The 12,110-nt window shown below is 38.7% G+C and overlaps 1 protein-coding gene across 1 annotated transcript in view; it reads left to right on the forward strand.

Annotated features, from left to right (window-relative positions):
* LOC102881749 (butyrophilin subfamily 1 member A1) overlaps nucleotides 1-12,110 on the forward strand; it is a 47,783-nt gene that overhangs the window by 907 nt on the left and 34,766 nt on the right. Inside the window, exon 2 of the mRNA XM_025040553.1 lies at nucleotides 2,004-2,351. Coding sequence (XP_024896321.1) covers nucleotides 2,004-2,351 — 348 coding nt within the window. The remainder of the gene's footprint in view (nucleotides 1-2,003; nucleotides 2,352-12,110) is intronic.

The following is a 12,110-nucleotide window of genomic DNA, read 5'->3' on the forward strand; positions in this document are numbered from 1 at the left end:
TCTCCCTGCAGGGCTTGTTTCCTCCCCTCAGGGAAATTCACCCTGTCCTGCCTCAACCTTATCTCACAGAAGAACATCTGCAGAGCTGCAGCTCTTTTCCTGTTTCCTGGACCTGCAAACCTGAGGACTTTTCTCATCCCTGGCTCTTTATCTCTATCTTTCTGTGTCCCTTTCCTTTTCTATTTTATCTATTTTATTGAAGATAAAATAATATAATTATTTTATATATAACTATATAATTAATTATATATAACTATATATAATATAATATAAACATGGTATGTATAATATAAACATGGTATCTTAAAATACACTTCCTGTTATTCATTCTGTTCAGTTTTACATGACACTACTTCTAAAGCTTAACCTATGAAAAAGTCCGCATGCCTGCTAGAGGGATGTTCTGTGCCCATTGAACTCAGGACCTAGCACAGTGTCCAGATAATTTGGGCTTCAACAAATACCTTTATGTTTATAGTTGTGTGTTTGTGCTCTTAAAATCGTTACTTCCAATGTGAAATTTTATTTTAACAGAAGAAAATTGGTCCAATTGAGAATGCACAGGATTGCCAAGCAATGGTTTGGTTGAAATAAGTACAAAGTATTCCATTTAAATGCAAAAGTATACAGTGGAATATTCATATATTTTAACAGAAAATCTATATTATAATGAAACATGCTATTGAGCAGTAAAATTAATATAGTTATTTTGTCAACAAATAAAAGATAACTTTAAAATCTAAAATCATAGCCCAGTCTACCACCTCAGAAATATCATCTACTAAAAACACAAGAAAACAATTGAAACGTTGAAAAAAATTATAACAGAACTGAAAAAAACCTATTAAATTTATGAAGTTTCCTTTTTTTTAAAATTACCTTCATGGAGTGGAAATTGATATACAAACAGTGTTTTTACTACATACAATTTGATGAGTGGATGCCGCACATGCTGTTTTCTATTCTGAGATAGTAGGTCAGGTGCAGCCACAAGAAGAGACATAGGAGAGGCTCAGGACAACAAAGTTTATTTCACAACAAATCTTAGGGATATGGTCACATTCTGTGAGGGGGCTGTGGGAGGGGGCAGGTAACAATGAGGGGAGTAAACCCAGCAGTTTGGAAGCAGAGAAAGGGAGAGGACTCATGACTTTATTGGGGTGAAACACACAAGTAAAAGGCACAAGGAAATTTCTGCTTTTGAATGTCACTAAGTCATAGTCAGAGGAGGGTAAGCAGGAAACTTGTGACAGAAACCAGCCTTGTCACACTTGTGCACGTAGCCACCTGGGTGAAGTGTTCTCAGCCTGCTTGCAACAATGTTGAGGCCACAGGAAAAACTGAAGTGTAAAAATTTACAACACATATACAAACACCTGTGAAACTACCACCACAATCAAGGCAATACTCATACTCATCGCTTTCAAAAGTTTTCTCCTGCCATTTCGTTTTTTTATTGTTTACATTATGTTCGTGTGTGATAAAAATCTAAGTGAGTTCTACACTCAAATCTAAGTGAGCACAGTATTTTAAATATAAGCCCCGTGTTTTAGCAGATCTCTGGAATTTATTAATCTTGCCAACTGTGAAGGTCTCTTTAACTGAAAAACAAATGTGAAATGAGATGCAGTTGTTTTTGGTAGACTTGGGAAAACATTTTAATGTCAAGAAGAAATAAACAAGCAAAGAAAATAACTTTAAATATTTAAATTTTAGCAATTCTCTTTAAGATTTTGTTACTGAGAAAATATTCAGAAAGACATAGATAAGACTTACAGTAATTTACATGCATTTGAATTCCAGTCCTAGGCAAATGGAAAGATAATTAAACTGTAGTTAGGGTCATATTGATGTCACACACGGATGTGTGTCCTGTTCCCTGTCACGCTCAAAGTGTGACTGAGCACCCTTCCTCTAGGTCTGCCCCACCCCACCATCAGAGGGTCACACCCATGCCTGCCACCAGCCCACAGATGACACATCCTTGTCTTCATTATTTCCAGGGCAATTCCATGTGATAGGACCGAGGTCGCCGGTCATCGCTGTGGTTGAGGAAGAGATTGTGCTGCCCTGTCAGCTCAGCCCTCCAAGGGACGCTGGAGACATGGAGGTGAGGTGGTACCGAGCCCACTCCCCGGGTCTGGTGCATCGTTACCCAAGCCCCCAGGACCCCGCGGAGCCGCAAAGGCAGGATTACCGAGCAAGGGCAGAGGTCCTGCTGGAGAACGCCACCCGTGGGCTCGTGTCCCTGAGGGTCCGTCCTGTCCACGCTTCCGACGGCGGGGAGTACACGTGTTTCTTTGAGAGTCCCACCTACTACAACGAAGCAAAATTCGAGGTGTTGGTCACAGGTGAGCCTCTGCAATGAAACTCTCAATCTGTATTCTTTTTCGGTCCAGTCAGCAACCAATAGTGTAGGAACAGCTGCAGGGCGCAGATGGTGGTTGGGCTTACACAGACACCACGCTGGGCTACAAAACTGTCGCAGAGGCGAGACTCGCCTGACGAGCTTCCTTCAGCTCCTGCAGATTATAGAAGAAATATATTCACATCTGTTTTCTTTGTCAACACAATTGCTTAAAGAGAGGAGAGAGCAGGGATTCTAGGGTGCCTCCTTTCTGAAGTCCTGAAACATGCCTCCGTCTACCTTCCAAAGCCAAAGGGGCTGCACCTGAGAGGGAGGCATCTGACCAGCCCACCCCAGGCCTGGGACTCAGCGCCGGGACCCTGATCGCGCCACACTCCTCATTACCCAGTCAAAAGTGGTCTACTCACTCTTGTTAAGGCATCTTGCTTTACTCAGACCGTTGTGCAAGTCTGTTCTCTTAGGTCCCGCCCAGCTCAGACATTTTCCCCAGAAAAATTCCCCTTGCCAGTGTGAATGGGTAAAAAAGGTTTTAGTTCCAGTCATACATGAGCCCAAATCAGCCCTTTTTCTACAAACATCAGAGGGCCTTGTGCCAAGCTCAGGTGATGAGTTTCTGTATCACCTCCCCTTATAATCTATCAGAGGGAGTCCAGTAACATTCGCCTCTCAAAGAGAGAAAAAACTTAAATACTCCCTCCCCTTCAGTGACAGTCTGGATATGCCCCAGGTAACTGTTGGACTCACATTTATATAAGTAAGAAACTTACATGATTCTTCATCAATTAAAGGAGGCTACTGCAAAGAGACTTGTTTGCAAGTTTTAAACAACTTTTTTGCCAATTTTTTGCTAGCCAGATGCTTTGGTTCATACAATTCCCTAATAAAATTTCTGCCATCATGAAGAGCATACATACCTCCCTCTAAGAGTCATTTCCGAGTTCGTAACAAAAGTTGCTTCTTTTAGCCAGCTCCCTACTGCAAGTGTCTACTGTATGCAAATGAGTGCCGCCCCTGCAGGAGGCATTTACCCAGGCACTGCCAGAGCTACAAGAGTGAGCCCTGCTGTTGTCATCCTTCATTAAGTCTCACCTCTGGACAAGGATCCAGACTTTACTGTGGTGACTTCTGAGACAATCTAGGAGTCAAACATACACTAGAACATGTCCCAAACCCTGAGTAAACACTTATCAATGGCTTTCAATTTGAAAGCCAGCTGCTACCGTTGCTTTCTAATCGAGCAATATATCATTTCTCTGGATCGTCTTGTTTATCTTTACCCCAGATGCCTTTGTTCTTTGCACAAATTCTACTGCTAAATAAAGTGTTAGAATACCAATTTTCCACTGCTATTCCTCTTTATCCTCTGAACCTGCATTTTCAGTTTAAAATTTATTGGCACTAAATTGAAGCGTTGTGGCTATAGCTGTTTGTTCTGAGCTCCAACAATGGTTGACATGTTCAAGAATCTTCTTTACAATCTCCTATGTCCCAGCAGGTGAGGTTTCCAGACATATCACTTCCATGACTTCTCCAAGTCAGAGAGGCAAGAGAAGTTGTGTTTGCCACCCAAGCACAAAAATACTCACATTTTAAAAAATATAACTAAGAAAAAGTCTCTGACAAACTTCTTAATTTGTGCTGTGGACATATACTACAACAATGCCTGTGAATTTCACTCACCTTTTTATTAAGCCAAATAGAGCCCACCACACCCAAAGAAGTTTGGATCACTTTCTCATGTTGCCTAAGAGCAGTAAAATACCCTGGATTTGATACTCCAAGTAGTACAATATTTGCAGATGCAATTTTTCAGTGCACCCATGGGATGAATTCAGATCTATGGACTGAGATGTACTTCTGAATATTTAGGCAAATTCTATTACCCCATGGCCCATGAGAGTATGTTTGTGTATAAATACTGAAATAATACGTAATCCAGTTTTTATTCCAAAAGAAAGATTTCTGTGCTCTCTAACTTCAGGGGTTTGTACTTTGCATGTTCTTTTTGCCATGTTTTTGTTGTTGTTGTTGGTGGTGGTGGTGGTGGTGGTGGATTTTTTTGTTTGTTTGTTTGTTTTTACGTGAGAACCATCTCATTTTGGTATGTTATCCTCCATTATTACATATAAGAAAAATAAAGTTCTGTGCTGATTCAGTGCTCTTACCTTGTCCAGGTGAACATTTTCCATTACCTTGGGTTGTTCTTCCTGAGACAGATCCACTTGTACCTGTCACCCACACATACTGTTCAACATCAAAGATTCTCATTTGTGCCAGTCTTGGCAAATGACAGTTCCTCTTTGATTCTCTCTACTAGGAGACCTCAGGTTTTTCTTTGATTTTCATGGTAGTGTGGTTTCATGCATGCATTTCTTTAATGCACCCCTTCATCCTGGAGCAGTGGTTTGGCCCAGGGTAAGTAAGCAGTTCCCACTGGATATATAGTCCCTGCAGGTAGTTATCCCTAGATTCCCATCTATCTCCAGAAAAAATTTAATCCACACCTAAAACCAAGTATACCCAGCTCACTTCCTGTGATGTTTAAATATCCAGAGAGTGTGGGTAATAAAAGTTCTACTGTGTGTAGACCTGTAGTGAATTCTGAGTTACTTTCTGCTTAAAGTCACCACACACCACTGTCCTATACATCTAACTAGTTTATCACTAGTAGGTGACAAGTAAGCAAATCCATGCACCAACAACTGCAACATTTTTGTTTGCAGCAAACAAAAATGTATTGCTGCAAACTTAACCAAAATAATTTCTAACATATCAATAGAATATGAAGGCTTGAAAATCAATAACATAATTAGAAATGCTCATTATACTAGTGAAAATTATAAGTTCCTTCTTCCCACTGTGATCATAAGAGAGTAAAAATACTAAACTCTCTCAAAATTGATAGAATAAAAAATTGATCAAATTCAGCTTTGCTATGGCAGGAACCACCCAGGCCTCAAATGAGCAGATGACAACTCTCAGGAGTGGGAGAACCAAAGAAACCTGGCTTTTCTCTGGTACTGGCATTTTTCTTCCTTGACCATTGGCATCATAAATCAAATTAGAAAATTGGTGACCTAGACAACATTTAGAATACTCTTTCCAAGCTTCTTAAATTATGACTACCACCCCCCACCCCCGTTGCCCTTCCTATTCTGTAAGTGATGCTGGAATCAGCTACTATAAGTACCTATTTGCAAGATTTGCTTACCTTAAGCCCACACATTTAGTAAGGGAAACAGAACTGTATGATTCAAAGGGCAACTTTACTGTTTTGTTCCCCCCAAATCTGACACCTTAATTAAACATTTATTATGTTTTAACAAATTCCTGTTAAATATAATGACTTTACAAAAAACTTATACATAATCACATTTTTCCTCAAATTTTAGGATATCCAGATCTAATATACAATTTTTTTCAAATGAAAATATCCCAAAAGACAAATGTAAACCATCTTTTCTTTTAATTTTGACCGATTAACATTTTATTTACTAACTTTTTATGTCTTTTTTTGTGGTCATAACTTTCTTCTTTTTTTCAATTAGAGTTGACATTCAATATTATTTTATATTAGTTTCAGGGGTACAGCATGGTGGTTAGACATTTATCTAATTTATGAAGTTATCCCCCTGACGAGTCTAGTACCATTTGATTCCATACATAGTTATTACAATATTATTGACTATATCCTCTATGCTTTACTTTATATTCCATGACTCTTTTGTAACTACCAATTTGTACTTCTTAATCCCTTCACCTGTCTTACCCAGGCCCCAAAACCCCTGCCCACATGGAAATAATCAGTCTGTATTCTGTGCATATGAATCTGTTTCTGTTTTGTTTGTTTTATTCTTTAGATTCCATATATGGTATTTATCTTTCCCTGTCTGACTTATTTCACTTAGCATAATACCTTTCAGGTTCATCCAAGTTGTTGCAAACGATAAGATTCCATTCTGTTTTATGACTGAGTAATATCCCATTGTATATAGGTATCACGGCTTCTTTATCCAATTGTCTGTTGATGGGCACTTAGATTCTTCTATGTCTTGGCTGCTGTAAATAATGCTGCAATGAACATAGAGGTGAATATAGTTTTTTGAATTAGTGTTTTGAATTACTTTGAATCAATACCCACAAGAAAATTGCTGAGTCATAAAATATTTATATATTTTTTTATTTTTTTGAATATTTGTTAGCCAATATATTTTAAAATTAGTTTTCTTTTTAAAATTAATTAATTAATTTGGGGGTGACATTAACAAAATCCAATAAGTTTCAAGTGTACAATTCAATAGTACATAGTATATACACTGCATTGTTTTTATTCCTCATTTAATTGCCCACTGTTCCAATGTTATTTTTGAAAGTCATATATATATATATATATATATATTGTATTATGCGTTCACCACCCATAATTAGATTTCTTTCCATCAACACATATTTGACCTATTAATGCCTATCTACCTCCCTGCTTTTCCCCTTCCCTCTGGTAATCACTAGTCCACTCTCCATGTCTACCAGTCTCTGTTTGTCATGTTTGTTTGTTGCTTTTAGATTAATATCCCACATATACACGATATCATGTGGTTTTCAATTTTTTTCTGTTTGGCTTATTTCACTTAGCATGGTTATTTCAAGATCTGTCCATGTTGTTGCAAATTAAAGTATTTCAACTCTCCTTATAGCTGAGTAATATTCCATTGTATATATGTGCCACATCTCCTTTATCCAGTCACCTATTGTAGAACACTTCAGTTGCTACCATGTCCCAGACACCATGACTAATGCTACTATGAACATCATTGTGCATATATCTTTTTGGATAAATGTTTTCAAGTTTTGGGGGTAAATACCCAGTAGAGGGATTACTGGATCAAATGGTAGATCAATTATTAGTTTTCTGAGAAACCTCCATACTATTTTCCACAGTGGCTGTACCAACTTACATTCCCAATAGCAATGTTTGAGGGTTCCTTTTTCTCCACATTTTCTCCAACACTTGTTACTACTTGTCCTGTTGATAATAGCCATTCTAACAGATGTGAGATGGGATCTCATTATTGTTTTGTTTTGCTTTTCCCTAATTGCTGGTGAAGTTGAGGATCCTTTCATATGTTTACTGGCCATTTGTATGTCTTCTTGGGAGAACTGCCTGTTCAGATCCTCTGCCCATTTTTTAATTGGATTGTTTGGGGATTTGTTGTTGTTGTTGTTATTGAGTTGTGTATTTTGTTGTTACATGAGTTCTTTATACATTTTGGATATTAGGCCCTTATCGGAGGCATTTCTTGCAAATACACTTTCCCATTCGGATGGTTCTCTTTGCCTTATTGATGGTTTCTTCTACTGTACAGAAGCCTTGTAGTTTGATATAGTCCCATTCATTTATTTTTGCTTTTACTTCTCTTGCTTTTGAGGTCAAATTCATAAAATCCTCTTTGAGTCTAAGGTCTATGAGTTTAGTAAATATGTTTTCTTCCATGAATTTTATTGTTTCAGGTCTTATATCCAAGTTCTTAATCCATTTTGAGTTAATTTAAATGTGTGGTGATAGACAACAGTCTAGTTTCATTCTTTTGCATGTGGCTTTCTGGTTTTCCCAGCACCATTTATTGAAGAAGCTTTCCTTTCCCCATTTTATGTTTTTGGCTCCTTTGTTGAAAATTTTTCACTCATATAACGGGGGCTTGCTTCTGGACTCTCAATTCTGTTTCACTGGTCTGTGTGTCTATTTTTCTGCTAATAACATGCCATTTTGATTATTGTCACCTTGTAGCATAATTTGAAGTCGGGCAGAGCTTATTCCTTTTTCTCAGGATAGCTTTGACTATTTGGGGTCTTTAGTACTTCCATACAAATCTTATGATTTTTTGTTTTATTTTTATTTTTTAAAAATGCTGATGGGATTTTGAAGGAATTTCATTAAATCTGTATAATGCTTTAGGTAATTAGGTAATTTCAACTATGTTGATTGTTCCATTCTAGGAACACAGAATCTTTTTCCATTTCTTTGTGTCTTCTTCAATTTCTTTTAATAGAATCTTATAATTTTCATTATACAGGTCCTTCACATGTTTTGTTTTCTTTTTTGTGTGTGTTATCTTTACCAAGTTTTTGTATCAGGGTAATATTAGCTTCATAAAATGTTAGGAAACATTTCCTTCTCTTCAATTTTCGGAAGACTTTGAGGAGAATAGATGTTAAATCTTCTTTGATGTTTGGTAGAATTCACTGGCAAAGCCATCTGCTCCTGGACTTTTACTTTCTGGTAGGTGTTTGACGATGGTTTCAATTTCCATGCTCCTGATCAGTCTATTTCGATTTTTCAGTTTTTCTTGATATAGTCTAAGAAGGTTGTTTTTCTTCTCTTGGAAGCTCTTTATCTCCTTTAATTCTAAATGTTAGCTTTGCTGGGTATAGTAATCTTGGTTGTAGGTCCTTGCTTTTCATCACTCTAAATAGTGCTTGACAATGTTTTCTTGCCAATCCCTTCTGGCCTGCAAAGAAAGTTCTGTTGAGAAATCATCTGACAGTCATATGAGAGCTCCCTTGTAGAAAACTAACTGTCTTTCTCTTTCTGCTTTTACAATTGTCTCTTTGTCTTTAACCTTTGGCATTTTAGTTATGATGTGTCTTAGTGTGGGCCTCTTTGGGTTCATCTTGTTTGAGACTCTGTGTGCTTCCTGGACTTGTATGTCTATTTCCTTTGCCATGTAAGGGAAGTTTTCAGTCATTATTTCTTCCTATAAATTCTCAAAATTTTAATCTTTCTCTTATCTTTCTGGTACCCCTATGATGCAAATGTTGTTACTCTTGATGTTGTTTCAAAGGCCCCTTATACTATTCTCATTTAAAATTTTGTTTTTCTTTTTTAATTTCAGGTGTAAAATTTAACAGTAAGGTGCATATATATTGCATTGTGTATTCACCGCTCATAGTTAGATTTCTTTCTGTCATCACATATTTGACCCCTTTTACCCCATCTACCTTCCCCCTTCCCTCCTTCTCCCCATCCTCTAGTAACCACTAGTCTATAGTCCATGTCCATGAGTATCTGGTTGTTTGTCCTGTTCATTTGTTGCTTTTAGGTTTATATCTCACATATAAGTGATATCATGTGGTTTTCAACTTTTTCTGTCTGGTTGCTGTTCTGATTGAGTGTTTTCTGCTACCTTGTCTTCTAAATTGCTGATTCAGTTTTCTGTTTCATCTAATCTGCTATTGGTTCTTTCTAGATGGTTTCAGTTATTACTTTCTTCATTTTGGACTAGTTCTTTTTATGTTATTTTTTTGTCCTTTTATATGCTTATTATCTCTTTGTTGAAGTTTTCACTAAGTTCATTGAGCATCCTTATAACCAGTGTTTTGAACTCTGTATCTGGTAGGTTGTTTGTCTCCATTTTGTTTAGCTTTTTTTCTGGAGTTATCTCCTATTCTTTCATTTTGGATACATTTCTTTGTTTCCTTATTTGGGCTGCCTCTCTCTGTTTCTATGTATTAGGTAGATGTGCTATGTGTACCAGTTTTGGCAGGGTGGCCTTAACATAGTGGCATGAGAGAGAGGCCATGCTGTGAACCAAGGCCAGCTGCCACTAGTACCCAGCCTGGGGCAACTCAGCAAAAGGCCCAGGGTACCCCAAGGCCTGCCACCACCTGCTGCGTGCTCATAAAGCTCAGCCCTTGAAAGAGCCCTAGGTGGTGTAAGATTGAGTGAGGGAGGTCTCAGTGAGTCATCTGGGTGGGGTGAGTGGTGTTTACCAGGTTAATGCAAATTCAGGTCTGGCACTAGTGCTGAGCCTGTGGTCAGTGAGCAAAAGGCTCAGAGCACACCAAGACCAGCCACTGCCATTCTCAGGCTCATGAACCCTTGACAATTGTCCAAGAAAGACTGCAGTGCAGGCAGAGCTGGCTGCCCACCACTGAAAGAGCCCCTGGTAATGTGTGAGTTAGGTTCAACAGGGTCCCAGAGAATCACCAGGGTGGAGTGAGCAGAGTTCACCAGACCAATGCAGACTCAGATTTGGTTGTGTGTATGTGTTGGAGCGGTGGGTGGAGGGAGGGGGCGGGAATCTTAACACAGGAAAGATGGAGCCTGCCCATGGGATGCAAAGGAAGAGGCCTCAACACAGGGACAATGGCAGCTGCTCCTGCAGCCTTCACCTTGAAGCCAGACAATTGAGTTACTCTCGTATGTCTCTGTTGTCTTTTAAGCAGCTGCTCCAATGTTGGAGCTCAAAGTGAATGAGTAACTCCATCAATGAGTAACTCCATCCATGGGCCATTTAAGAGGAACTCTGGCAACTTCTGCCATCCTGAATCTCACTCAGCCACAGTCTCTGCAGATTTTCAAAGCTAGAAATAGTGGAGAATTCTCTTCACAGCACTGGAACCCTGAGCCTGGTATGTGGCTGGGACCCCTCACTCTTCAGTGGAGACCTCTGCAGCTGAGCTATCTCTCCTGTGGGTTTGAGGCCAGCCTGTTTCTCACCTCAGCTACCATAGTCTCAACGTGGCTTATTCTGTGTGTCCTTAGTTATAAGACTTCTGTTCAGCTAGACTTCAGGTGATTCTCACTGATGGCTATTCTGTAGTTTAGTTGTAATTTTGATGTGGTTATGGGAGGAGGCTAACACAACATTTACTTACTCTGCCATTTTGGATTCCCATCTGATTAACTTTTTTATATAACTGTTTTTATTCGTCAAGGTGAGAGATAATGAAATCTTAAACTCAGAATAGGAGCTGAGGAGGTGGAAAAGAGATGGCCATTTAGAGGCATAAGTGGTGGAATTCGATAGCCTATTTCTTGATTAACTCCTTAAAGTGATTCACGTTTATTTATTAAAAAAATAGTAAGCACTTTGCATGGCATAAGCTTTACTTCAACCCCATGAGTTGAGGCTGTTATTATCCTCATTTCAAAGAAAGGGATTTGAGGCATGAGGCTCTTCAGTGCTTGGTTGTAATCTGGTACTGTGTCAGGAGGTATAGATCCAACCGTTTGACTCAAGAGCCTACCCTCATAACCACAAAGCCCTACTGCTTTTGAAAGCTATTATCTTTTGAAAATACTATTTCTCAGTTCTGTTACTGGAGGCCCTCACTGTGCCATCTAGGTTGTCAGAGGCTTAGAGCAACATTCACTAGTTACCTCATGGTATATCTTTAGGACCTGATCATCTATGCACATCAGATGGCATTAGATAATTTTCCTTTATGAACATAATAGATGGTTGTGCTAACTCTGTGCTGCTGTGACAAATAGCCACATATTAAGTGGCTTAAAACAACAGATTTTTATTTTCTCAATGTTCTGGAGGCCAGAAGTCAAAATCAGTGTGTCAGCAGGGCCATGCTCCTGCCAATGCACCCCGTGGTGAGTCTTTCCTGCCTCTTCCAGTTTCTGGTAGCCTTAGGCATCCTGTCTTGTCACTACAATCTCTGTCTCTGTCTTGCATGGCTGTCTTACCTGTGTGTCTCCATCTCTTTGTACAAATGTCCCTCTTCTTTTTTAAAGACATCAGTCATTTTGGATTGGGACTCACCCTAATCTAATGTGACTTCATCTTTACTAATTCAGTTACTGTTTTCAGATGCTGTTTCTATATAAGGTCACATTCCCAGCTGCCAGGTGTTAGAACTTGAACATATTGTTTTAGGCGGGGAAATTAAACTGACAACAAAGATGGTTCAATTCCAGTGAATTTGATCTTGATTTTGGTATAATTGTGTT

This window comes from Pteropus alecto, unplaced genomic scaffold (assembly GCF_000325575.1).
Source record: "Pteropus alecto unplaced genomic scaffold, ASM32557v1 scaffold159, whole genome shotgun sequence".
In the NCBI taxonomy this organism is placed as follows: Eukaryota; Metazoa; Chordata; class Mammalia; order Chiroptera; family Pteropodidae; genus Pteropus; species Pteropus alecto.